Source organism: Vipera ursinii (genome assembly GCF_947247035.1).
Source record: "Vipera ursinii genome assembly, chromosome: 1".
NCBI lineage: Eukaryota > Metazoa > Chordata > Lepidosauria > Squamata > Viperidae > Vipera > Vipera ursinii.
In genome coordinates this window covers 85,257-112,865 of record NC_139512.1, presented here as the reverse complement: position 1 = coordinate 112,865, position 27,609 = coordinate 85,257, and the positions used below count along the sequence as shown (strand labels likewise).

General features: G+C 40.8%; 1 protein-coding gene across 1 annotated transcript; it reads left to right on the top strand.

Moving 5' to 3' along the window:
• Window positions 1-163: 163 nt before the first annotated feature.
• AP1M1 (adaptor related protein complex 1 subunit mu 1) lies at window positions 164-26,969 on the top strand. Its single transcript, XM_083377816.1, has 15 exons — window positions 164-306; window positions 1,025-1,181; window positions 2,455-2,522; window positions 2,794-2,924; window positions 3,102-3,249; window positions 4,651-4,777; window positions 5,912-6,054; window positions 6,470-6,541; window positions 7,098-7,256; window positions 7,584-7,709; window positions 7,886-7,961; window positions 9,237-11,609; window positions 15,124-15,257; window positions 18,285-18,487; window positions 26,119-26,969. Exons 1-12 carry the CDS (start codon window positions 265-267, stop codon window positions 9,257-9,259), a joined length of 1,272 nt encoding a protein of 423 aa, XP_083233942.1. The 5' UTR covers window positions 164-264; the 3' UTR covers window positions 9,260-11,609; window positions 15,124-15,257; window positions 18,285-18,487; window positions 26,119-26,969.
• Window positions 26,970-27,609: the final 640 nt, after the last annotated feature.

The following is a 27,609-nucleotide window of genomic DNA, read 5'->3' as shown; positions in this document are numbered from 1 at the left end:
GGATGGATCTACGTTCGTTATCATAGAGTTATATCTTGTAAGGAATTTTAGCGGTATAAGCATTCTGAGTCGAATACAGCATTCTTGTAGGCTGGACGCCGCTCTAGGCATAACCCGTTCTCTATCTTCAGGCGTTGTAATTTTACAACGGAAGTGCAAGTGAAGCGGATGTGAGCTCGCGAGGCTTTTGGGCGTACCGAGAAGCGCTGGGTTCGGGGGCGCCGGGGCTTCTCGTGTGCGGGCTGGTGGAGGAGGCCCGCCGTCATGTCGGCTAGCGCCGTCTATGTATTGGATCTCAAGGGCAAGGTGTGTAGAGAGGGATGGGCCTTCTGCGAAACTTCCAGCTGCAGGGGCAGTCTACCAGCTATAAAGTGTAAATAAATAAATGTTTTCAGAGAGGTAGCTACTTTATTTTGTTATATAAAAAACAGTTAAGGGTATTATAAATAGGAATGGCTAGGTATGGTGTTAGGTTTTTGCTTTGTGAGAAACATGGAAAGATAATTCTGATTTTAAATAGTATGTTCAGGGATGGGACTAAAACAGGGAGCGATGCCAGAAAGTCACCGTATGTTCACATTTATTTCTTGTTCTATTCTCTCCCTCACTAAATCACTCCAGCATTGAATGTCAGGAATCATTGATTTACGATTGAGAGAAGGAAGAAAGGTGAAATAAGTCACAAGTTGATTCTGTTTAATGTTATTCCTGTTTATGTAATTGTATTTTGCTGTTGAGTAAAAGGGAGTTGCTTGGAGGGTACCTTCCTTGGGATTAAATTTAGATTCATATCACTAGTGGCCTAATTAAATAAGCTTCTAGCTCTTACACTTCCTACTTCGCCAGTAGCAAGGAGGCCAGTTAAAAGCTAGAGGGTTGGTTAGTATCAAGAATCAGTGAGGTTCTGGTACTGTAACTTATGACTGAAAAGTGTTTTCTTTTGTAGCACAAAGAAACTTGTTTGAAGCAATGTTCACAAATTTTACTGTTTCAAAAACTGCTAATAGTGTCCTTACTGTTTTAGGTTCTTATCTGTAGAAATTACCGTGGAGATGTGGATATGTCAGAGGTAGAGCATTTTATGCCTATTCTTATGGAGAAGGAAGAAGAAGGGACTCTCTCACCTATTCTGGCTCATGGAGGTGTTCGCTTCATGTGGATTAAACACAACAACTTATACTGTATCTTTTGCCAAAATAAGGGTTATTGAGCTGCAACCTTGATCTATGACTCCAGATTCTGAAAAAAGCAATTTTTAAGGAATCTCTTTAGCCAAACTTTCCACTTCAAACTTAATTTTAAAAAAGGCTCAAGTTAATAACTAAATAAGTCAAAAGAAAGGCAACCAGTTTCCCTCTTTATTCACTAGCTAATCTGTTCTTTGTTCTCATAAACGTTTTACTTGTTATTTATTATTTATCTCCAAGAAATGCTTTCAGGCTTTCAAAAGTGGCAGTCTAGATCAGGGATGTCAAACCGCCGGCCCGCATGCCAGACGCGTCATCCCAAAACCATGCCCACTCCATTGCTGGCAATGGAAAAAAAGCTCTGATACGTTGCATGACGTCGTGAGTTTGACAGCAGCTGATCAGGTCTGAATTCACTAAATCTGGTCAGGAAAAAGAAAAATAATTACATCAACCTTTAAATTTTGGAATTGGAAGAAATTTCAAAAATAATCTACTCTAAATCCTACTCAGGCAGAAAAATACCTATTGCTGCATCTTTGATAAATTGTCATCCATTTACTTCTAGTGAAGCAAAGTTAACTGCCTTCTGTTGTTGAACATTTCATGCTGAGAAGAGAACATGAAAAGCAGTTCTAATGATCTGTCTTCAATAAGCTCTGACTTTTCAATGGCCAGTCAAATATAAATGAGAAGCATAGAAGCAGGAAATCCATATTAAGGTCAAATTTTCTCTATAATTTGAATTCATTAGCATTGACCCTCTCCTTTAAAAATACATTTTCCTATGTGACAATCTTTTAGATAGTCAAAGACTGCTTTCACATCGTTTTAATTGTCTCCGGGCTAAATGTATGCAGCTTCATATGTTTAACCTGGTATCCATCTGGATCCAGCATCTTAATATATTTTTTTTCCCTTTCTTTAGTCTCATTTCAATTTATTAATACCTTTCTTAAAATTCAGAGCCTGGAATTGGGCATAGTATTGGTCTGTCCAAAAGAATAGAGTATGCCTCTTTCCCATAATCTAGACACAATACTTTTGTTGACTTTGCTTAGAAAGACATCAGTGAAGTTTTGAATCATTGCATTTCTGATTTTCTAAAGTTAGGAAATGTATTATAATTTTTTTATAAGAGTTACTTAATAGTTTACAGGAAATTAAGTAAGATGTTCATTGAAAAAGAAGCTAATAAAATCTAAAATATAAAGAGGAATAGCTTGGAAATAGGAATATCTATAAGCTCCTGAATATGCTATCCCAGTGGTTGCCACTTCAAAGAAGAATGCCTGTGTTTCTCTTGTGTTCTCATTTCTATACAAGGTAGTTCAGGTGAGTGTGGCATTGATTCTATTATTCAAATTCTGAGATTTCATTTGGGGTTTATTCTCTAAAATGTCTAATATTTGACTATTAAATTATTGGAGTAGGAAAATATACATTGAATGCATTCACTTTGCCCCCAACCCTTGTAGTAGTTGAGATTTGAAAATTGAGAAATAATTGTGATTGCATTAGCAACTTTTATTTTAAAAATGATAAGGAGATTGGAATATTACTGTATGGGCATATTGCATTGTTTTCTTTTACCTTTTTATTTCAGGTCTTTTCTGAATATTTCAAGGAACTGGAAGAAGAGAGCATTCGGGATAATTTTGTGATCATTTATGAATTGCTAGATGAGTTGATGGACTTTGGATATCCCCAAACCACAGACAGTAAAATTTTACAAGAGTAAATATGTGGCTTGGAGCTAAAAGACTTGCATTTTCTGTATATTTAATAATCCCAATTCAGGATGGCTAAAACTGTCTTTTATTTTAATTGGTGTAATTCTAATTTAAATAAATCTCTAGGGTTAAAATATGCAGATATACTTGCATTTTGTACATCTTGCCTGTGTTGCTACAGATACATAACACAAGAAGGCCACAAGCTGGAAACTGGAGCCCCACGCCCTCCTGCCACTGTTACCAATGCCGTGTCTTGGCGTTCTGAAGGGATCAAGTATCGAAAGAATGAAGTCTTCCTGGATGTCATAGAATCTGTTAATCTTTTGGTATGTCTATGAGTATATATCATAAAATCATTTACTGAACAATGTATTTTAACTGCTATTCTAAAGGCAAGACAAATGATGTGTATGTTCGTGTGAATGAGTGAGTGAGTGAGAGAGAGAGAGAGAAAGAGAACTATCTGAAAGTGGGAGCATCTTTAGAAGAGCCACTCTAGATCTTATGGTCCAGACAGATTTATTATTCTACTGTTTTGGCCTGTCAGTAGCTTTTCATGACCTTTGGAATTTCTTTTTCCCAGCCCAGAATCACTCAGTGTTTAAACAAGAGCTGATTTCTAATCACTGTCCTGGAATTCAAGTTTCAGAAAGGTCCAGCAAAATCCCTTGAGTCTGTTTAATTTTAATGATTAAGTTAGTGGGATGAAACACTGAAAACTTCTAAAGATTGACAGAGAGAATCTCATTTATATAGAGACTCAAAAATCTGTTCAGGTTCCTTTTTTTGCTTTTCAACAGATCTTAACAAATAAAAGGAACTTAAATCGGTTTTTGAGTATATAATTAAGGTAGCATTCAGGGCAAATAGTCCACTTGGCCTTGCTTAGATACCTCCAATAAAAATGATTCCATTCCATCCAGGCAATTTGTTCCTCTGTCTAAACCTCTACTGTTTAGGAGTTCAGTGACTCACGTGGTTAGGACCTTGGATTGGAGGTTAGCAAGCCAGTGTTTGACACCTGAGTGCTGGTGTGGGGTGGAGTGAGCTCCAGTCCTTCACTCCAGGTCCTGTGGGCTCATGAAAGGAGTTCCCAACTAGGCATCTCTTGGGGCAGTGGTGATGGCACCAGCTAATCCTTTCAACCCGGAAGCATCGCAATGCTTCTTACACAAGTGTGATGAGAATCTTTTTTCTATTCCTGCATGGGGATACGGAATACAAACCCATTCCATCTTTTGAGTAAGAGTGCTATAGATTCTGATCCCTTTAGCAGAAGGAGCTGTTTGAAGGAGCACTACAGCGTCTCCAGCAGTGCTGGACTTTTCCTTTGCTAGATGTCTTTAGTTTGAAAACTCACCAGTTATGATCAGCAAAAGCTTTAATTCTATCTCATATGTACTGTTGGAAAACCAGATGCCTTGTATTCTCTGCTTATGGTGCATTTGTTAAAGCAGCCCCCCCCCCCCCCCCGGTTTCAAACCAGGCCATATGTGCAGCTCCACTTGTGCAAACGGCATGTGTATGAGCGTGCACACCTGCCGCTTGCGCGGAACCGTTCCCCACCCACCACCCACCCCTGCCACCAGCAGTCTGCAGAGCCGGAAAGGTTGGGGTCTGTTGCTATAAAGTATCACTTTACATTGATCACCACCAAATTTCATCTTGTTAGTTTTGCCTTAGTGTTTTGAAATGAGGGCACGCCCCTCCCCACCCTTCAATTTCAGGTTAGTGCCAATGGGAATGTTCTGCGCAGTGAAATTGTTGGATCCATCAAGATGAGGGTTTTCTTGTCTGGAATGCCAGAGCTTCGCCTTGGCTTGAATGACAAAGTCCTCTTTGATAATACTGGCCGTGAGTATGTTTGCTTCTTCTGCGTTACCTGCTTGCCTCTTTGCTTCCCTGTCCTTGCAGCCTAATTTTAAAGAATCGTACCTGTGGAAAGGTGGGGGGGAGTAGTTTAAAAGACATAGTAAATGATTGAGGATGTTGCAAGGCTTAAAATACCCATCTTGCCCTTTAAACTTTTTTTTTAAAAAAAGTGCTGAACTGTGGCTGTTCTTGTGCCATGGATTGCTGGGAGAGCTATTGGAAGCTGAAAATTGGGTGCTACGGAGCTGCATGTGAATGAACTGCTAACCCGTTGTATTGAATAGCAATGTCATTACTAGAGTCATTTTACTAGAAAGGATCTTATGAAACCATCCCTTTGAACTCCTTGGCACTAATTGGAATGCTTCCAGAAACATTTTGTCTTAACCAATTTAATTCTGTCCTCCCGTCAATTTCTTTGAAATGTAGAGAGACATTCTCAAAATTTGCACTACCATGACCTCTTAAAATGATGAATTAATTTGTGAGTAAAATAAAATAAAACTGTGGTTTTGGTTTTTGATCTACTACTAAATTAGCCATCTCTCAAAACTAGCCTAGGGCCTTTTCTCTGCTTTGCCTTGTGAAATCATCTGAGGACATTGCCAAAGACAACAGGAGTGAGTTTTGACACCACTCCTGCTTCGCTTGCTCAACAAAACTGCTGCCATCGTTTAAGTCGGTCATGACTAAAGAGTGGCTCGATCAATCCCAGTATGAGAATCCCTGGCTTAGAGGGGCAGGCTTAGGAACGGCATGTATAAATTCTGTTTTTTACTGTGATGTATCTATCTGTCTTCTGCATGGGGTTTGCACAGGAGTACTCCTATGACCTGGGGTTCTCTGCACTTGATTTATGCCTGCCTTTATTTTCTCTTCTTATAGCTGAAATTGCTATTCTTTAGGACAGGGGTCTCCAAACTTGGTTTGGTACCAAGTACAGCTGGCTGAGGAATTCTGGGAGTTGAAGTCCCCAAGTCTCAAAAGTTGCCAGGTTTGGAAACCCCTGCTTTAGGAAATTGGCCTAAAGTGATCTCAGCACAGACCTACTTCTATAGCTTCCCTTTGTTGCTGTTACACTTTCCAAGCCGGGGCCTTCTCTTCTATCCCTGACAGGCGGCAAGAGCAAATCTGTGGAACTGGAAGATGTGAAATTCCACCAGTGTGTTCGTCTCTCTCGTTTTGAAAATGATAGGACTATTTCATTTATCCCACCCGATGGGGAATTTGAGCTCATGTCCTATCGCCTTAATACCCATGTACGTGTGTTTTTATCTTGGCTTACAAACAGAATCGTGTCCCCCCCTTTTTTGGGGGGGGCGGCTCTTTCTTTTTAAGCGTTTCTGGCTTTAGCTCTCCATTTAGACCAGGACTGATGATATCTGTGAAATACCTGGTGGGTGAAATGGGTGGAATCAATCAATTGCTGCATGTTGGATTGCTGCTATGTATGATACTAATGAAGGTGAAGTGATCCCAGATAGAAAGTGCTGCAGCATTGGGTTGCTTGGAGACCAGTCAAGAGCCAAGTTGCACTGTGGGATCGGTAGTGATCGGTGTCTTGGATCCTCTCTCTGGGGCCTTCCTTTTCTCTAGAAATAAAGGAGAAACTGATGAATCCTCTGGTGCTTGGGGAGCCGGGGATGCAATAACAGTTTATCTTGTCATCTGCAGGTAAAGCCTCTAATCTGGATTGAGTCAGTTATAGAGAAGCATTCCCATAGTCGCATAGAGTACATGATCAAGGTGAGTGGAATCCAGAAAACTCTTTTGGCCCTTTGTGTGGTCCATTGTGCAAAGCAATTCTGTTCTCAAAGGTTCTAGAGAAAAGGTAGCAGGCTGTTAAAAGCACCTTACTTGATGAAGCTACACAGGCAGTAAAATCTCAAACAACCTCAAAGGGCCCCAGTGTCCATTCCTTGCTGTGTTTTCCTACTGAGCATACCATAAATATAGAAAATACCTGGTTGTTAAGGAAAGATGCTGCATGTGGCCTTGGAGCATACTTTGCATCATTAAATTATGATGGTGCATTTTTTAAAAAAAAAATCTAATAAAAATGATTGAAAGAACAGGCCTAACGTTTATAGCCTTGTTTGTTTTTTTTGTTGAAAGAGGCCAGGAAAAGATTTGATTCTTAAGCCAATAAAATAACACCCATTTTATTCAAGCTAAGTACAACCTTTTGGAACAGCACTTGTGGAGAAAAAGACACTAGAAAGAAATTAAAAATTACACTTTGCAAATTACTCAAGTTTGTTTGGGATTGTATTTTCTATAGCAATTTTGAAATCTTTTTTAGGCCAAGAGTCAGTTCAAGCGCAGATCTACAGCCAATAACGTGGAGATTCACATTCCTGTTCCCAATGATGCCGATTCACCAAAGTTCAAAACCACAGTTGGGAATGTCAAGTGGGTTCCTGAGAACAGTGCCATTGTGTGGTCCATCAAGTCTTTTCCAGTAAGCTCATTGATTGTGAACATCTCTGGGAGAGAGGCCAACAAAACAAAACAAAAAAAAAGCTCTATCCATTTTATTGCCAAAGGAACTTTGTGTAGACAGGTCTTCCCTAACTGTTCAGAGCAAGTTTCATTAGCTCATTTCAAAAGAACCTTGCCCTGTCCAGCAAGGTTTAGTTCACCTCCATTGATCCCATGGAATTCTGTCTTATCACTCTGGATAGAATTGCACAGATTTTGTGGAACGGATGGTTTTCCTTCGTCTCTGTGGTGTGAGAAGCCCTGAGAGGTGGGATAAAATGAAACTCGACTCTCTGCTAACTTACAGGGAGGGAAGGAGTACTTGATGAGGGCCCATTTTGGGCTTCCGAGTGTGGAAGCTGAGGACAAAGAAGGGAAACCTCCCATCAGTGTGAAGTTTGAAATCCCATATTTCACCACATCTGGAATCCAGGTAAGCAGGCTATCATTGTGGGTGCCTTGCCAGCCTAGATGGGATTTCAATGATCTTGTCCACTCTCCATGCTTCATGCTTCTTCTCCTCCTTTATCTGTCCCACCCCTGTGAATGTGGGAAGCAAATGGGACTTCTTTAGATGGAAGCTGAACGTTTACTTTTGTTCCTTTCTAGGTTCGTTATTTAAAAATAATTGAGAAAAGTGGTTACCAGGCATTGCCTTGGGTCCGGTACATTACCCAGAACGGAGGTATGTGAAAAGACACTTTATTATTATTTTTATTATTATTGTTAAATTATTATTATTATTATTATTATTATTATTATTATTTATTGAACTTATATACCGCCCTTCTCCCGTAGGACCCAGGGCGGTTCACAAGTCAATTAAAACAACATTACAATACAAAAAGTTAATAACAATTAAAATAGATTAAATTATCCTTGATAGAAAATCTAAAACCCCTATAACTCTGATTAAAAACCCAATTACAAAAAGTTAAAAATTAAAAATTCTCAGTCCTGGCCGGAAAGCTCAAAGAGCCAGGTCTTCAGGTCCCGGCGGAATGAACGAAGGTCAGGGGCAGTCCTGAGCTCTATGGGTAACTGGTTCCAAAGGGCAGGCGCGCCCACAGAGAAGGCCCTTCCCCTGGGTGTTGCCCGCCGGCAATCCTTTGCTGGCGGCACCCTGAGAAGGCCCTCCCTGTGGGAGTGCACAGGACGAAGGGAACTTGATGCCGGCAGCAGGTGTTCCCTCAGATATCCCGGACCCAAGCCACTTTGTTTATTAGATACCTTCAGGTGGCCTTGCAGCCACAAAATGGTGCTGGTACATCAAGTGCTTTACTTGGTGGGTGTCACAAGGTGTTATGGATGGTTTCCATCTGCTTGCAGTAAGAATTGAGGTCTAGGTGGGGCTGAATTTGGTTAAGTAACCAGAGCTCTTTACCATGTGTTTCTCCTGGGATAAGAAATGGGATTATTTATTTGTGCCAGAAGCATCACAATTAAAATAAGGCACACTATACAGCATAAAATTTAAAATATAAACTACAAGATTAAAAAATACGCGTTAGGCAGATCTTACTCCCAAACTAGCAACATTAATTGTGCAATTACTTAATTAAGTGATGGGATGGCTACTATATAGCTGAGCATAGTTTTTAGCATTAGACAATCCTCTGTAAAAAAACAACATGGGGAACATGAGTAAGGTCAGGGGTGGAATGGTAATTAGAATCTTGGGAGTATCAATGGGGAGACTTATTTTCAATTTTTTATTTGGATCAGGGAATCCACTGGGGGGCTTTGGAGTAGTCCCTTTTTCCCAGTCTACCCTAATAGTTGCTGCTGTAAAGATAAAATGGGAGGCAATTTTTCGCACGCCTGTTTCATTTCCATAGAAAAAAGGTTGGGTGCAATGGTAAGAAACGAACAAGTTAAAAACAGTGGAGTGAAGGGGTTCTCCGTGTATAGCTTCGTAGCTTCTCATCACCGAGTTCATTCAATTTTCTTTTCATCCTAGATTATCAACTTCGAACACAATAACGTCAGCTCATTTCCTGCGGCCAAGAAAGTAATCAATACCCCTGGTCAGACATGTTTGGTGCTTGAAGGTGTGGGCCAAGGTTGTCTTGCCGGCTGGAAGTGGAATCAGGCTGTGTCCCATATCCAGCTGTACTTGGACCAGTGTTTAGTGCAGACGTCATGAATGTTTTTTTTCTTGTTCGCCCCATTCAGTGTTGTTTTTGTTAGGAGTAGCTGTTGCCCTGAAACAAGGCCAAGAGCCAGTCTTGGGAAAACTTGGCTGGTCTTATTTCTTTGGTTCAGAATTTGGGGACTATTAGTCCCACTTTCTGAAGTTTTGTGAGTATTAGCTGAGCTCCTCCTGCCAACCGTTTGCCTGCTGATGCATCTAAATGCTAGTTAAACTCCGGTGGCATCTTGAAATCAATTTTGTGTGCATTGCTGGGTTGTTTTTGGAAGTTAATTATCTACAACGGATTCCCCAAATGCAGAGTTTACAAAATACAAAGTCATTTGCTTGATGGTGCTCGGTTCGAGAAAAGAGAACGTGCATTTGGGGTCACGAGGTGTTCTTATGTGATGGCGCAGACCTCAAAATGGATGCCTGACCCCATCCACTTCTGAATCGTCTAGCCAGGAAGGAACATCCTATCCATATATCTTTTGCAAGCAGCATCTGAGATGACCAACATGCAACTGAAGCCTCTTTGTGGGATTTGTAAGATGATCTGCTTCTCCCTAAACAAAAACCACCTGTATATAGAAAACTTACCTTGCCTCTGAGAAAAGTCCTAGGGTGGTTGTTGTTCTTTTTTCCGTTCCTTGGACGGTTTCTGTGCATAGAGGGTCTTGCTTAGGGATCATTCTGCCAGCCCTTGCTTAGCTTTCAAACGGCACAGTCATATCTAGGTGCTGCAGTGTCTGGTGATGGTGGTTCCTACAAGAACTCCCAAGATGGTAAAATAGATGGAGAGTGTCATGTGAGTGCCATGACTCCTCTAGCCACTTCTGGGTGTTTTGGGACTGGAATTCCCAGCACTGCCACCTATCTGTCTTGCCCCTTGGGTTCCAACTCAGCCTTTCCCAATTGGTTCCAACACATATCAGGAAAGGCTGTTCTAGCAGAACAAGCAAGCACCCCCCCAAGGGCTTTAGGTCAAAGATTTTGCTGCCTCCCCACTGCTTCCTTTAGAGCAATCCATCTTTGAGGTCTGCTCAGTGGCACTTGGTCACTTCTGATAGAACACAAACCATTACATACGCTCTTTAGCAACATATCTCTGCTCACAATTTGGCTTTTTCCTTTTTTTTCTTCTTCTAAAGAGTTGTAGGGTTAAAGTTCATGATACCCTTGCACATTAAGTGCTTGATTTTTACAAAGTCGATTGGGAGCAGCAATACACATGAAGTAACTTTGCAACAAGACCCATCAGTTCCTGGAAAAACAGCCCTAGTCTGTTACTTGTAACTCTGAAAAATCACTTTGTAGTTGAACAAATGCAACAGTAATGGATTGATGGTACACTGTAATAGGTATATTTTCACCCATAGTTGCACTTAAAAGGGCTATGTTTGCAGTGGGGACCTCCTAGAGTTTGCTAAAGTGCAATTTTCAGCAGTCTTAGCGGCAGTAATCATGAAGAATTGCAACACTGTCACTTGTTTTTGTCAGAATGATGAAAGCAGCATCTCAGTGCAGGATCAGGAGTGCCTCCCCTTTGGGACACGTATGTGATGTCATGAAGCTCATGGAAAAGGGGCAGGGATTGCATTGTGATGCCACAGCACTGCTGTCATCAGTCTGACCCCCCCTGCAAATGCTACTGCCGAGACGGTTGGAAACTCTAGTTCAGGACTCTGGAAGGTCACAGAATCCCTAGGTCAGACTTGTCTCAGCTTGAACTTCTAAATACGAACGATCCTTAACTCCCATTTGATTGAGAAAGGAATATTTTGCTAGAAATCTAGTGAATTACTGTAGTCTAGTAAACTGTACCTTTCTCAACCAAATGGAGTTAAGAATTGTTCTTGGAGCTTCAGACTGAAACAGGTCTGACACCCTATCCCTGAGAAATATACAACATAATGATTGGTCAGGGACAGATGGGCTCACTTGCCAAAGTTAGATCTAAGACCACGCCTGTTATTCAACGGTTCCCTCCAGCTGCCAGAAATGTCAATATCATGCCTTTAACCAGGGCATTGTATTTGTTGTCTAAATTTCTGTTTAAAATAAATGAAATGACCAGAATTTTAGAGTTGGTTTTCTTTTGCACAGATCAAAGCTTGGTGTTTTCTGGTGGGGATGAGAAATTAAGATGAGAAGATGCGTATTAATTCTATCCTTGCTCCAAGGAACTCAGCAACATTGGTGATTTTTTTTCACTTTAAACCATTTTGTGTGGTAATGCAAGCCAAGAAAAAGATAGTAGAAAACCACCTGTATTATCCCTAGGAAAACAAAATAATGTGCTCATATCACCAGCAGTTGAGATAGTGATCGCTCTTGTCACCGAGCTGTTTCACACCAGCATGTAGACTGGTTACTTGGTTTCAGCCCTACATTCTAGCCACTTTCAATAAAGTGTATAGGGAGATTCACAATCCCCCAGGCTATGGTTGTCCCAAAGGTGCTTTTTAAAAGGCAACTGGATTTCCCTGTGCTTTTTCCTTGAAAATGTTTCGCTTCTCATCCAAGAATCTCCTTCAGTTTTGAAGAACTGAAGAAGCTTCTTGGATGAGAAGCAAAACATTTTCAAGGAAAAAAATAATCAAAGTCCAGTTGCCTTTGGGCTCAATGCAAGTGATATTTATTATTTGGATTTATATACCGCCCCTCTCCCGAAGGACTTGGGGCAGTGTACAGGGCAATTAAAACACTATATACAACACATAATATACAAAAATTAAAATAAATTAAACCAAGTAGGCCTAAACAATAAAACATGTTCTAAAATTTAAAGTCTAAAATCCCAATCCCTCAGTCCAGGCCGGCAAGTTCAAATAGCCAAGTCTTCAGGTCGCGGCGAAAAGAGCGAAGGTCGGGAACCATCCGGAGCTCAACAGGGAGCTGATTCCCAGAGGGCAGGCGCGCCCACAGAGAATGCTCTCCCCCTGGGGGCTGCCAGTCGACATTCCCTGACCGACAGCACCCTGAGGAGGCCCTCTCTGGGAGGTTAACGCCGGCAAAAGGTACTCCCATAAATAATCCGGGCCCATGCCATTTAGGGCTTTATAGGTCATCACCAGCACCTTGAATCTCACCCGGAAGACAACTGGAATATAACAATGACTGATGAGTATCTCCTTAGAAAATGGTCTGGTTTTGGTTGAAGCATTTTTGATGCACACACTTCAAAAAAAATATTAAAAAAACAAAAAAGGGACAAATTAAAGGGTATGATGGTTTATAATGAAAGTGATAAAACGGATGAAGGATATAAGGGTCATGAGCAGTTCTTAATGTGGGACAGAACATTGTTCAGTGGTGCCATGTGAAGGCCTTGGCAAAAAATAAATGGCTGTGGAACAAGTGAAAGTGCAGAAATTGTTACAAAAATGAGAGCAATATTATTTAATGTATTAAAAACAAAAATAAGGTAGCAAGGAATATTTGGAACAGGGAGAGAAAATGTAAAGCAGTTTTGATGGGAAGCGTGATCCTATTAGTGCTGATCTGAAACAGCGTTTTCCAACCTTAGGAACTTGAAGATGCGTGGACTTCAACTCCCAGAATTCCCTAGCCAGCTATGCTGGCTGGGGAATTCTGGGAGTTGAAGTCCACGCATCTTCAAGTTCCTAAGGTTGGAAAACGCTGATCTGAAAAATTATATCAATGTGGAAAATAGAATCAGTGATTGCAAATTACACATTAGTAAAAAAACAATGAGCAAACCTCATGCAACAGATTTCTGTTGTGATTTGGGAAATATAGTTATCCAAATGGCACAGATGCCTTGTGTTCAGATGAATGCTACAATGTTAGAGAAGGTGCAGCTAATCAAATACAATGTTTCTTTTAAAAAGGAAAATAAAACTGCATATGGAGTTATACCACCAAATTATCCTAGCCTTTTTTTTTTCTTTTGCAAAACTTAGTGTTCAGACACGACAAAATATTTCATCCTTAGTCAGGCCTCTTTGGGATACAGTATTATTAATTAAGATCCCTAGTAAGGCTTTTTTACTTAAATTGTGAAGCATCTTGTGTGGAAGCCATGCAGTTTGGCAGCAGTTGTAACTGTAACTTACAAAAACTACACAACAGTTACAAAGCAATTTGTAAAATTCAAGATACATGTTGGAGTAAAAACTTGTCACTTCTAGCTTAAATCCTTCTATGGACCAGATCAAAGGTTTGTTGGTTCAAAGTTAAAGATCATAGTTGTAAAGGACCTCTGTTCCTTCCTTGAAGGAAAACAACGGAGTCGCAACTTCGTTCCACACAGAATATGTGCATCATGATCCTGGAGAGTTTTTCCCTTCCTTCCTGGAGCAAAACAGTTCAAAGATTATTTTTTTTAAGTAAATTACACCCATCCCTCCTCAAAAGAAAAACTGGACCTGAAGAATATTTGCGCGCTTGCTTCCATATATGCAGTTGATAAGTTAGTAACCCAGTTGTTAAATGAAGCTCGCTTCCCCATTGACTTTGCTTGTGAGGTCGCAGAAGGGGATCACATGCCCTTGGGGCTCAGCGATGGTCATAAATGTGAACCAGTCGCTAAGCATTTGAATTTTGATCACATGTCCATGGGGAATGCAGCAAAGGTCGTAACTGTGAAAAACAGTCATGTCACATTTTTCAGTGCCACTGTAACTTCGAATGGTCACTAAACGTACTGTTGTAAATTGAGGACTACATCTATCTATCTATCTATCTATCTATCTATCTATCTATCTATCTATCTATCTATCTATCTATCTATCTATCTATCTATCTATCTATCTATCTATCATCTATCGCAGCCATTTCCGCGGCAAATCCGATGGGTGTTTTCCACGTCCTTCCCCCCCCCCAACCACTTTTTTTTGCTTATTTTATTTATTTATTTATTCATTTGCTTTCCTCTCGCCCCGCCCTTGCGCGCCCCTTTCCCAGCCAGTCTCGCGGGATCGTCTTTCTTGGGCTATATATAAACCCGGCGGGCGGTTCCTGCGTTCTTTTTTCGGCCCGCCTGTGCTTGCGGCTCCTTCGCTGGATGCGGCAGTTCACGGCGGGAGACTGGAAGATGGCGGGCGAAGGGAATGAAAGACCGGCCCTTCTGCCGAAAACACAGCAGCGAAGGGGGCGCGGGGGCCTTGCCCGTGAAGCGCATGATCACCGCGCAGGGTAGGGTAGGGTAGGGGAGGGGAGGGGAGGGGGTTGAAACTCCCGCGTCTTTCCTTCGCCCCTTAAATTTCGCGCCTCCGAAGCGATCTGTGCTTCAGGATGGCCAACACAGGGGGGTAGATCGCGCTCTCACTGAAACCTGGGGCGGGGTTGGGTGTCCGCCTTCGGATCCTGTCGTGAGAAACACGTTTTGGCCTTGGCGGGATATGATGATAAGGTCAAATCCCGGACCTTGTTACTGGATTGGCAGCGGCAGGCGGGAAGGGTACCAATTTCCTTCGCTAGTCTCAACCTCTGTTGTATTCCTATGTAAAAAAAAAATTGCGATTTTATGTACTATTGATTAAGAGTTGTTAACTAAATTACCCAGGAAACGAGGTTAAGGTGACAAAATTTATTCTATCTCAACTTGCTCTTTGTTACCACCACGGATAACACACCAGAGGAAAACAAAAAGGTTCAAATAGGCCTGGTGAAGGTCTGTGACTATATTAATTCGCTGCTTTGAGCTCTTCACATCCACATTAATTGGTCTTTTGTCGTTCTGTTCCAGGCACAGACCCAAGGAGTAGCTTGTCTGCTTACACAAATGGCCTGTAATGAAATGGTTGGCCTTTTGCAGTTCTGCCGCTGAATGAGATGAATAATGGCTGAACCAATAGCTGTTCCTTCTGTTAGAAAATAGTGGTAAGTTTTATTTCATTTATCATGTGGATAGATTACCTCTTTTAATTTAGTTTATATACTTAATCAACCTCTTGGTCACATTCTGGCTATCAGCCACCCCCAGAGACCTTTGCTTTTCTGTGATGCATCCAATTTCTCCACTGCCAAAGTAGCTATTTGGGTTAAACTCTGTTGATAAACCCATCCATTGGCTTGTCTTATTTTGGATTCACCAAAAGATTCTAGACTTAAATCCGTAGTAAGAAAATGGCTTCACCTTGCCTTCAGAAGTTGTGGGTGCTCCATCACTGGAGGCTTTTAAGAAGAGACTGGGCAACCACATGTCTGGAATGGCTCCTGCTTAAGCAGGCGATTAGACTAGAAGACCTCCAAGGTCCCTTTCAACTCTTCTATTTATTTCCTTGTAGATTTTCTGATTCTTTTGTTGACTTTCGATCTAGGTGGTGGTGAATGTGTTCTTTTCCTCCACTAGATCTCAAACCATATCTGGAAAGAATGCTTTTAAAAATCCCCACAATATCAGATTTGAAAAAAAAAACCTACTACAATTTATCCATTGCCACAACATTTCAGAAAAATTATCATTTGCAGAGTTACCAACATCAGTCATAATTAGAGGTGGACTATGTGTGGAATTCATCTCCCTCTTTTAGCTTTGCCCGCTTAAGGCTGTTTGTGCTTTAAGTGGCCAGTACAGAGAGGTAAAGTAAATTCTTTCTTAAACCCAGAGGTGAGAATGAAACTTTTCTCTGGATCCTGTCGGGAGAAACAAAGACGATCCTTACTAAGTATGTGTTATGCTAGAAGACAATATTATTCAAGAATGACCAGTGCTGTTATGAGGAACGACTATAGTATTTTATTACACATTGTAATGTGAGTTTGGAATTTTAAAGTAGTTAGTTTCATAGGTGGTTTTTGTTTTTTGCAATGCCAATTAACCTTTTCCTGGCAGGTTATTTTTTTTCTTCTTTTCAACCATTTACCTGGATATTTCATCAGTATCATTAGTAGAATTTTATCTGAAAAGTATATTTCCCTTATTTATATTCTGCTAGAATTGAAAGATTCCTGAGTATTATGCACCTCTCTTAAGAGCCAGTGTGGTGTATTGGTTAAAATCACTAAGGTAGAAATTGGGAAGCTGAATTGGGTCAGCTAGGGCAGTCATTCTCTCTTAGCTGAACCCACCTCACAGACTGGGTGTTATAGGGAAAAAAGGAATCAGGAGCATTATTTCTGCAGTAATAAATTGTACAAAATAAAGATGGGGTGTGGTTCTAATAATAAAAATTACCTGTTCCCTTGACAAAATAAGTTTAAAGTATGCTAACTAGCTGGTATTACACATCTTAAACCTTGATTTGATTTATTTGTGAAATTTATACAACTGTCCATTTCATAAAAAGTGACTCTCACTAGCAAACAATTGTAAAACAATATAGAAAAAACATTATTAAAAATGTAGAAGTCATTAAAATATACAAACTACAATATAAAAAAAAGATGTTGGTCACCACAATGTAAAAAAAATGTTGAGACTAGAAAAGAGGGTAGAGAAGAGCAATAAAGATAATTAGGGGGCTGGAGGCTAAAACATGAACTGCTGAAGGAATTGGTTATCTAGTTCAGGGGTAGGCAACCTCGGCTCTTTTATGACTCATGGACTTCAACTCCCAGAATTCCTGAGTCAGCTGACTCAGGAATTCTGGGAGTTGAAGTCCATGAGTCATAAATGAGCCGAGGTTGCCTACCCCTGGTCTAGTAGTTTAATGAAAAGGACTGGGGTAACATGATAGCGTTTCAATACCAAAAGGATTGCTACAAAGAAGAGGTGGAGAGGGTCTGCTATTCACCAAAGCAACAGGACAAGAAGCAACAAATGGAAACTAATTAAGGAGAGAAGCTACCTAGAACTAAGGAGAAATTTCCTCACAGAACAATTAATAAGTGGAATTACTTTCCTCCAGAAGTTGTGGATGTTCCAACACTGGAGGTTTTTAAGAAGAGACTGGACAACCATTTGTCTGAAATGGTATAGGGTTTCCTGCCTGAGCAGAGGGTTGGATTAGAAGACCTCCGAGGTCCCTTCCAACTCTGTTATTCTGTTACCACAGGCACAGGGAAAAATGAATATAAACCACAATGATGGAACCATTTTAGAGTGTTACTGGTTCCTCGCGATCCCCAGGCCTGAGGATATAAGCAGGTCTGGCGGCACTTCTAGAACATTAACAGGGATGGAGTTAACCTCACTTTGAAATGAAATGAACCTTTATTGTCAATATGTGTACATTGAGATTAGCTGAGCCTCCCTTTGTGCTCTCACCCCCCCAACACACAGTGACAACAAACCATCTTACTACACCATGTGAACCAACTACACACACACCGGCCTCCCAAGTCAATTCTGCATAAAATTCACCAAAAAGCCTAACAGCCCATGGATAAAAGCTGTTCTTCAGCCTGCTGGTATGGCTGGCTGTACTCCTATATCTCCTACCCGATAGTAGGAGAGTAAAGAGATACTGTCCAGGGTGTGAGTTGTCCCTGAGAATTTTCCTCACTCTTCCAAGGCAACGCGAGCCCTGGCGATGTCATCCAGTGGTGTCAGGGGGGCTGGTGTGGCAAAAAGTTCCGTAAGGTGGGAATCACAGAAAAGGTCCACCTCCTGGGACAAACCAAGTGTAAGTATCTAGCTGATGGGACCCATAGCATACATTCTCTTCCAGAACTAAGACAATGAATGGCTCTCGCCTGAAGACATCATTTTTAACTGTCAAAATTAGATCATGGATGGGAAGGACTTAGGACATGGAAAACTCAAGGAACAGAAATAATTGTTTATCGCTTAATGTTTGGTTTCTGGGTTTTGGATGGCTTTCCCTCTATTCTAAGCTTGGTTCTAGTGTGTAAGGTACCTACATTGGGCAACAACAAAGGGTTATAAGTCTTCCATGTTTACTTCAGACATAGCATGTACTTGTTGGCATCATGAATAACCTATTTTTCCCCAATTTTTCACAGAAAGGTAAAGTGACTTGTGGCTGACTTCACCGAAGATTTTTCTTTGATGTCTGATTTAGCCTGGAGAGATCTGGCTTCAAACTGATATTTGACCATGAATTTTCCTGAGTATTGGCCTTGTGCCCTGGAGCTGTGAGAAAAAATACTGGATTTTCTTCATAGATAAAATTGACTTGGATCCATTGTTGGGGCAGATCATATGGGTAAATGGGCAATTTGCTTGTCCTGTTTTGTTTTTTCATCTTGTAGATTTCGGAAATATAGATGTTAAAATAGTTCATCTGTTTCATTCACCCTTTCCCCTTTTGTCTGATAAAATTGGTCTGGGAGAAATTGCACCTATGAAAACTGTTTCTCTTCTTTGTTTAATAAGAAGTTGATCATAAGACTTTTGTTGAAAATATCCTGTTAACTTAAGATTTAAGTTAACTTTGGAACATCTTTCCCTTGGAAAATCTGGCTCTTTCCTGAGATGGTAGGGTTAGAACCTTAGTGGATAGTAGTTATAGTGTATACCTTTTTTAATGAAAATTATCAGCACTTTTGATCAGTGACGTCATCAAAGTAAACAATCCCACGTGGTGTTGATTACGTCAGCAGATCATGGCCCTATGTGGAAGTAACCACCCTATTTTCAGATAAGGCGAGTGGAAATAATAATAATAAATGCTTTTTATTTCTAATCATTCTAGCCTAATGATGCTTTTAATTTTGTGGACTTTTAAAAATCAGTGCCTCAAAAGCAGGGAAAAAAGGCCCTAAAAGGAGGCCAGGACTTGCATTTAACCCCCTTTTTTTCTAAAAGGTATTTATTTCTAGGAGGCCAGTGTGACAATTTGCATCTGATCACGGGGGTTGCTGAATAAAACCAAATATTTGGAATTCAGAGCTATTCTCATTTTCTTACCTTGAAAAAACAGGTTTTGTAGTATGAGAATAATGCTCAGGTTTCTGTGATGAACGTACTGTGTAAAAGCCTTCTCTATTTGATCGCTCTCACTGGCTGACGCCATGAGATCATCTATCACGGTTAGAGTAATTTGATTTGGCGGAAACAAATCATCTTCAAAAGAAGACAGAAGCCCCTCCATAAACTTAATATAAGGGAATTTATTAAGTAGTTCTTTGTACAGAGGTTGCCAACAGCTATAAAACCATACAGTATTTTGAGGCAATTGAGACAATGCGACATCGCCATGTTCTAACATTTGTTTGATAAAAAAAGATTTGCCAGAATTGGATGGACCGCTTATACAGGAGAAGGGGTGTACAAATTGTGCAATATTTTCCACCATCCTTAATAGCCGTAAAGCACCATACAGTAATCTTCACTCTTTAATAATCTTTTATTCTACACTACTTTTAGAGTTTTACGGAAGACTCTCGTTTCTAGGGTACACTATTTCTTAACTAACAATCCCCAACTGTTCTACCCTGATCTTTTTTTTCTTCTCTGCACCAGACAATAATCATCTACCAAATCTTTCAAGCTGTCAAAATTAACCTTATTGCTATTACCGCAGTTTAGTGTGATTCCCTTCACCTTTAGCACCGCTTCACCGTTGGACAAAGCATAAGCATACGTTTTGGGACCGGGCGCAACAAACTCTTTTATCATAGTGTTTGGCGGAATCTCACTTGTCAGTTGACCTAAATAATCACCCAAAGGAGGTGTCCACACCCCCTCTCTACTTATAAAAATGACTGAATCGGTGTCATGGTACAGGCATTTATCGCCCAGCCCATCTAGTAGCCTGTATAATTCCAGCCACGCATAAGCTGTTGTAAAGCTGGCAATGAATACATTAGTGCATGTGGTTTTGGGGTGTTTCTTGGCTGTTTTCCACGTCACAACGGCTGTCTCCGTATCCACAAACTCGCATGAGGAAACGTAATGGGTTACAAAAAGATATTTGAATAGTTCCTCAGGATATGTTAACACGGATGTGGTCAGGTGATTGGTGCTCTGCCCAAACTTGCCCCACAGCGAGTTTAAGATGAGTTTGGCAATCTGCCTTTTAGCAGGATTTACTTCAATATGGTCACGTCGTAAGTGGACACCTTCCATCTTTTCATAATCCTGAATATATTGCTCTTTATCCTGTTCTGTTTTGCACCAGTCAGGGTAACCACTGGCTTCCTGTTTCTGTCTGAGGTGCGTGTTCATATAACCTGAAAATAGCCCATTTGATGTTCTTTAAAAATGCCAGATCGCATAGATTTCAACAATTCTGTAATCTTTCTAAAGCTACATTCAATTCAACAGTACAGTCCCAGTCAGAGCTCTTTCCTCATCACTGTGTTTACAGGGGGTGGTTTGCAGTTTTTCTGTGCAGGTTGTGCACAAACTAAACATTAATTTGCCCCCTGATTTGTGAGGTAGGACAGGGAAATAGAGATTCCTTGGCGGCTACACTTTGACTTTGGCTAACCCAAAATATTGCTTTATGTCCCCAAAGTTTTGGTAGATGATTTGTGGATGGCCGATTGGGTACTCCTTGGTCTTAGTCACAAAAGGGTACAAACTGGTGAAATAGTAGTATAAGATTTGTTCACCAGGTTTTGGTTTGTAGTACAGGCATGTGGCATTTGTTCTGCCGCCAAAAACAGCATCTCGAGGATTCAAAAGAGCTGGGAGCTTATTCTCAACTAGGAACTGCTTCAAAGAGGTGTCAGCCTCCACCAAGGCCCTCCGTTCGTGTTCCCAAATGCAGCGCACAGCATAACCCCGGCTCCTGAGGTCCTCTTCTTTAATCCTAGTACGGTTGTGCAGGCTACCATATGTTGAATCAAGTAATTTGTTGAAGTCTTTTTCAGAGTAGCAGACAGGGCCCCCATGAAAAAAACCGTAAAATTCAAAAACTGGGAGTTCCATTTATGACAGCAAAACCATCCAAAAAATATTTGCCTACTTGCTTTTCACACCCCTTCAGAGCATGCTGAATACTGAGATTCTCAGTGCGCTCTATATGCATCAACCACTGAATCGCTGGAGATGAATACCTTTTCTGTGTCTTGTGATAACTGTCCAAAGGTGCTAACGCAATGGTATCACTCTTCAAATACATGAACCGGTACTGTGCCATGCAGACAGATGCCAATGTGATATATTGAAGGGGTCAATGCTTCGAATATCTATCTCCTCAACAGTATCCCCCCCACCCCTCTTGAGAAACTCAAGCTCGGTCATTTCCATCACCTGTTCCCTAAATCGAATACAGGCCTTTCTTAATATATCTACATCTTGTCTGCAATAGTAAGCCAGAGCCTTCTTTAGTTTAAACACAGTACCTGTATTAGCAGTGTGCCATTTCATGAATTCTCTCTCCCCGGGCATCATGGTTTCAGGGCTATAATACTTGGCTTCAGGGAGTGGTCCCATGTAGTCTTGATTGGCCATTGTATTGAACAAGTGGGGGAAATACCCTTTGCTGCCTTGAAACCCCATAGCTTTGGGTAATTTGCTTAATTTAAGGGGTAAAAATGAAAGACTATCAATAAACCGAATCTTATAATCCGGAAGGGTAATACACAGCAGTTTTTTTTTTATTTTAATTCCATTTATATCCCGCCCTTCTCCGAAGACTCAGGGCGGCTTACAAGCTTAGCAGTAGCCTTCATTCTATGTATATGCCTGCTTATTAGGGCTTTCACACACACACACCCCAAGTGGCATTATTACAAAGTCAGCTTATTGCCCCCAACAATCTGGGTCCTCATTTTACCTACCTCGGAAGGATGGAAGGCTGAGTCAACCTTGAGCCTGGTGGGAATCGAACCTGCACTAATTGCAGGCTGCCTCAGTACTAGGTACCTGTCATAACCTTTGGAGTTGTGAGCGATAAAAGTACATCCTTTAAAATTAAGAATTATAAACTTTACAAACTGTTCTAGGCACCTAACACCATAACAATCCCAACTCACAACATCTTTATCATACCACTCCTTCAACATATCCCTGGCGTAGACATAATTAGGTATATGGGTTCCTGTCTCTTGATAGCATTCAAAATCATAATTGATGTATTCTTTCGCCAATTCACAGTCGGACCAACGGTTTTAGAAATCATAAATGTCCATCCAAGCTTTCAACCTTCTCGGAGCACTGCCTGCACTTGATTTCCTTGCACTTTTTGTGGGGGGTAAAGACATAAATCCCACACATTTCACAATATGCTTTATTCTTACAGTCAACCTTCCCCTCCCTAGCGAGTTGTGTGTGTCTTTCAAGACACACCTTAGACCGGCAAAGCAGTTAGCATCTACAGCAGTGCGTCTTCTCTGCCTCCACCTCCTGACATTCTTGCTTGAGGCATGCTCTGCAGATATATTGACAGCCGTGACTAAATTTGTGGTGGTAGGGTGTGTGGCAGAATTTACAGAAATAGCGTTCACCTAGGAAGCCCTTGATAATTTTGATGCCATAGTAATGCTTGTCGTGTAACAATATAAACACTATTTTTTCTTGCTGTGGGCTACCTGTGACAAAAAACCTCCACCCACCCTGCATATAAAACAAGATCTTTATAGTGACCCTTAAATCTTCTTCAAAGAGGTGTATCTGAGAAAATTCAATCCTGTTTTCTGTGGAAACAGCCTGCTGTGAAGTTCCCTGGCCCTGATAATAATTTCTTGATTTCTATCATCCACACCAATCAGATAGAGCAAACAGCTGGCAAAACACAGAAATTCACCTTCCACATTGAAATCTACTAGGTGTTGTCTTTTTTTCTTCAGCACTCTGCTGAGCAGTACAGTTTTTAACTTCCTAAGCCCACCACCCTCCTTGTTCTTCACAATAGTAACCACTAATAGTAAATTACCACCCCCCACCCACCCCCCCACACAATATCTCTGCCTTGCTTTGAAGCAGATTTTCAACACTGGTCAGAAAATCATCAGCATTTAAATCATTCACATGCCTCCTAAGAGAAAAGAGAGGATGATTTAGCCCCTCTGCATCAAACCGAAGTTGAACGAAATCGTTTGGACCTATGTCCCTGGCAACATTATTCAAAAAGAGTCTGTACCGCATTATGGATAGCCTCTATAGCATCTACAAAAGACTGGATTCGGTCAAGATTAGCAAATCTATATCGATGATAGTGTTCCACAGCCCTGAAATTTCAGATAGGCTTCTCCCATGCTTGTACCATATCCAGATAAACATCGTTCATATTCTGAGAGTTTGCAGAGTTAGGGGCTTGTAGCGGGGGCATAGAATGACATATCTCCTCTTCTGGTTGAGATACAGGCATAGATTCACAACTATCGCTGCCTGCTGGGGATGCGGGAAGTTCACCTCCATGCATTTTTGCTTTTTTGCAGGCCGGCTCTGGTGAAACAAACAAACAAAAGGCTACCACCAACATTCCTAATAACGTAATACCACCCCTCCTCCCTTTAGTTTCTAAAAAATAATACTAATGGTTTTGTAGTTGGGTAAAATGCTAGTTATTATACCTCCTAACAGCATTCCTGCTGTGTAGCTTGTGGAAGGCTTTTGGCTATCACCTCGGACTCCTTGGCACTCTGTTGGAATTGTGAATCCACAAATGGCTGGTCGTCCTCCCATTCTGAAGGAAAAGAAAAAAACCCCAACATTCAGAATTGCTGCAGAAATGTTTATAAGAATCTAAATGTATGAAAGTATGAAAGACAAATACCTTCATATACCCTCAAACATTCTGAGTCTGTCAATTCATTCTAGTGAAAGAAAACAAGCAATCAGACAAACAAGCAAGCAGACAAGAATGTTACAAACTCCATTTTGCATCTAAGTGTTTCAAAAATTAGGCATAAACTACTTACATTAGTAGGATTCATTCTGAAAAGGTTCTTAGCAGATCAAATGGCTCTGAAGGTATGGGTATGACATAAGCCAGCAGACATGACTGTCCCAGTAAGGGACAGGCTGTTGATGTCACAAATTAATCCCATCAGAGTTAGTGAGTTCTTCTCACCTTTTGCAAAACTGCCCCCCCTCATCAGGAAAACCTGATTGGATAATATCACATGAGCTTTGATTAAATTGTATCTCTGTGTTTAACACCTAACAAGGTTAAACAGGGCCACCAAAAGAAAAAACATAATACATCTTTCATGTGATTTGTAAAGCACATTTTATTATAAATTTCATAGTGTTACCAGTTTCTTGTAATCAATTTCTGTTACATTCTGACATATGAACCTCTTCAGAGACAATGGCAATTCGGCTTCAATCTTTGACATAAATGACAGTGGTTTTTTCATAAGCGCTATATGATGTATGAATTTCTTGAGCTCACCAAGGGAATCCCTGGTGAAATATAAGTTATTCACTTTGTCAGAAATACTGATGATGACCCAGAGAACATGAGGCATAGAAGGTCCAAAGCATAAGCTGCTAATAAGCTCTGTTTCACTGGTACCATCCACATGGTCTTCATCTGATTGTAGACACCCCATTAAACAATGGTGTAATATTTTAATGATACATGCTTTCAGAATCTGAGGCATGCTAACATTTTGAGATTCCACCGTTTCTAAAACAGGAAATAAGGTAGAATTAGTCTAGCTGTTTCAACTAATCAAAATACTGTTTTCTTAATTTTTATATTTACTTACCATTTGATGTTTTGCAGAATCTGCAACAACAAGGCTTTATAAGTTTGTTGTCTTCAATGAAGCCATATAGCTCAGGTCCTTTTCAAATTTACATCAAACAAATCTCCATCAGTGTTTGCCATCTTTAAAAGACTGATGGAATTAAATCGCTAGCTGTTCAGACCTGCCTGTACAATCTCCCCCACGCATGCTATGACACGTCCTTGAGTCTTGCGCCTGTCCAGAATCACGGGGTATGACATGCCCAGGCATGTCCCGAATAAGGCCTAACCCCCTTTTTTGCTATCAGGCACAAACACGCATGCCTGGATCCACAGCCCTAACATGCCCGAACAAGTCTACTTCCCACCTGGCTGGTTGCCCCTTGTGAGCATTTTAATTCCTGTTAATAGTCCTTGCCTTTTTGCTGTAGGGGGTGCAGAATAAATTTTATTAAGGTCGTGCTTCGTACGGTTACATGTACATGTGAATTTGAGGGCTCAGTTGACAAAATATGTGACTTTAGATTTTTACAAAGGTAAAAACCAGCTGCGGGTTTTAAATGGTTTTTTCCTCCCACCCTGCATTCGAGAAAATGATTTTAAAACCACCTAGAAATAAATACCTTTTAGAAAAAAGGGGGTTAAATGCAAGCCCTGGCCTCCTTTTAGGGCCTCCTTTTTTCCCTGCTTTTGAGGCGCTGATTTTTAAAACTCCACAAAAATTAAAAGCATCATTAGGCTGGAATGATTAGAAATAAAAAGCATTTTTTTATTATTATTATTTTACAGCTCCCCAAAGTAGGGCTTGTTTCCCAAAAGCACAGGCCTCTGTTAATTATTTACTTTATTGAGCTTATTCTGTTTGTTTTGAATGTCGATAGAATTAGTCTAGGGTTAAGCTAATCATGTGCCCAGAGGGTCCACTGCCTTGACTTATTGATGGGGTTAGGTTCAAGACGTCTTATCTGAAAATAGGGTTGCTAGGGTTACTCTTGCTTATCCTGATGGGCTTATCTGAAAATAGGGCGGTTACTTCCGCATAGGGCCATGATCTGCTGACATAATCAACACCACGTGGGTTTGTTTACTTTGATGATCAAAAGTGCTGATAATTTTCATTAAAAAAAGGTATACACTATAACTACTGTGGACTACCATAGATTTGTTATATGGAGCCTTTTGAGGAGCCTTTAGTTACAATATGATTTTAACTGTATTCTTTCTGTATGATAAATGGGTACCTACAGCATTAATTACAAGATTCCTGTGCAACAACACAGGGGAGAGAAAAGAAGAAGGCACAAGACCAACTATATGGCACACCCTGCCATACATCAAAAACATTCCACAAGCAGTAGAAAGCAACTTCTGAGATCTGCAACTGGGCATTGCACACTGCCCAGAGGCTACCATATGAGGATAGATTATGCATTGCAAAGATCATTTGGAGGTGGGTGATACTTCTTATGTAACCTACCAGATCCCCTATGTGGGTTATCCCTCTCTGTAGGACAGACGGGGAGGAAGGTAACCATTACATTGCAAGAACACAAGCAAGTGGTCAGATGAGATCCAAACTCATTGGTAGCCTCACATTGCAATGAACAAGGACGTACATTGAATTTTGTGGGTGTTGGCTGAGCAGGTATAAAAATAGCCTGGGAAATGGATCCCTTGTCAGTCAACAGGAGTGCTGATTTACCACCAGCTTATCAAGTACTTGGGAGATGAGGACTTGGCAGCACAAGGGAACGAAATCAACAAGTTAATAACCAGCCATCAACATTCCAATCAACAGCTAAAATGCCACATACAACCAGGCACCACATAAATGCTATGCATAGAATAGCCTAAAGCACACATTCTGGTGAGAGGGAAGTTCCCTGAGGATGGGCTCCAGCAGGAGTTGGAAAGCTTGGAAGACTTAACTTATGGTCCTGGTGACCAACCCAGCTTGGACCATGTATTCTGTATAGCTTTACAACACTTTTTATTAAATGTTGCTTTTGCATATTTTTCCACTGCCCAGAGTCGTTTGTTTAAAATGGGCAGCTGTGTAATTTTCTAAAATGAATAATAAACCTCTCTAATTATTCTGCCTGGAGGAATGTTGTCCATGGGGTCGCGATGGGTCGGACACGACTTTGCAGCTAACAACAACAATTATTCTACTTTCATACATTATATATTTTTGGCGGGGGGGGGGGGAGGAGATGGTTTTATTTGAAAGATGTTGATTATCTGGGCTCATTTTAATCAGACCATGATACAATAAGGCTGCTTTGATAACTGATGGATGGGTTGTGTCAGAAATTGGATAAAGGGGGAAGGGAGAAATGCAGCTATTTGGGTTAGTTTGAACTACTTGATATGTTTTAATACCATTATTGTGGTATTCTGAACTGGTAGGATTTGGCCATAGGGACACCATTGCATAGTGGTCCCAATTCAGCTGTGTTCAAAACGTGGTGCTGGGACGTAGTTTTGTTTCACTGTGGTATCTAGTTTGCTGGCCAGATACTACCGTAAGGGCAAGAGAAGGAAAAATATGCACGTTTTTTTTTCTGAAGGGATAAATCATTTGTCCTGTTAATTTCAGTGGAATAATTCTGTAGCAGTTAACCACCATTTTATGGGATGATGCAACCTGACATTAAGGCTAACTAGAGATTTGAAGTTCATGAGTGCACAGCACACCTTTGGGACATGCTAAGCAAGACATGTCTTGGGATTGCCCA